General features: G+C 39.9%; 1 protein-coding gene across 1 annotated transcript in view; it reads right to left on the reverse strand.

The window, feature by feature from the left end:
- Window positions 1–28: 28 nt before the first annotated feature.
- The window catches only part of LOC102201901 (uncharacterized), a gene marked incomplete at its 3' end in the record, with an annotated part of 3,636 nt that continues 2,649 nt past the window's right edge, over window positions 29–1,015 (reverse strand). The window contains exons 4-7 of the mRNA XM_005755345.1: window positions 962–986; window positions 648–872; window positions 469–520; window positions 29–174 (exon numbers count right to left, since the gene is read on the reverse strand). Coding sequence (XP_005755402.1) covers window positions 29–174; window positions 469–520; window positions 648–872; window positions 962–986 — 448 coding nt within the window. The remainder of the gene's footprint in view (window positions 175–468; window positions 521–647; window positions 873–961; window positions 987–1,015) is intronic.

Consider the following 1,015-nt stretch of genomic DNA (forward strand, 5'->3'; position numbering starts at 1 on the left):
CGATCAGAGTGATGCTTCTTCCACTGACTGTTTTGGTTTCTGTTTGGCATTTCATTGTTCCAGAGTTTGGAGAGTCATAAGTGGCAAAGAGCTCCTCTCCAAGAATGGTGTTCCCCAGGTGACTTTTCCCAGCTCCAGTTTTTCCCAGCAGGACCAACCTCATCGTTGTTGAATCTAGAGGAGAAAGTTGACTCTGAACAGTAAGCAGTACATGGGTCACAGTTATAGCAATAAAAAAACCCACTCCTAAATGGAAAAACAGAGTTAGAGCCAAAGGGGTTTAACTAAAAGAAGTTTTAGGTAATTTATAAAAAGCAATCATTACGAAGGATAATGAAATATTGGACTGTCTGAATAATTTGAGTTTGAGCTATTGCCCTCAGGCTGTTAATTTGGTAAATTTAGATGCATTACTCCAGCACTTTGGGTATTATTATTTTTCATTCTTTCTCAGTATTCTATACTCACCTGGATCTCGGACTTTTTGAGTGAATTTGTCAGTTTGGACAACATCAGATGCCTGCGAAGAAAATAATCAAACATTCAATGAAAAAATACTGATATGGACGTATCTTTTCTTTGCCAAAGTTTTTATCGACACGCAACACTCAGGAGCCAATATTTAGGGTAAAATTCTTTGACATTACCTCGTGTCTCTCCTCATCATTAGATTGAATGACGATGTGGATCAGGAATGGTGTGATTCCCACCCGCTCCTCTTGAAATACATAAACTTCCTCCATTAACACTCTCTCCACTACACTGACAGGAAATTGCAGGGCCATCCCAGCACCGAGGACGGGAAGAGCAACAGATCTGAATCCTTTCTTCTCACAAGAAGATAGGATTGTGTTGATGCCCATTCGAAGAACCTATAATGGGTAAAAATACTGCATTATTACAAATAGATCAGTTAAAGTTGTCCTCACAAACAAAGAGAAAAACAAAATCCCTCCTTTACTATCTCACCTGGACTGCAACTCCGTCTGGGTCACCATCCCAGGGAACAAGATTG

This window comes from Pundamilia nyererei, unplaced genomic scaffold (assembly GCF_000239375.1).
Source record: "Pundamilia nyererei isolate P.nyererei 1_Seehausen unplaced genomic scaffold, PunNye1.0 scaffold01255, whole genome shotgun sequence".
Lineage (NCBI taxonomy): Eukaryota > Metazoa > Chordata > Actinopteri > Cichliformes > Cichlidae > Pundamilia > Pundamilia nyererei.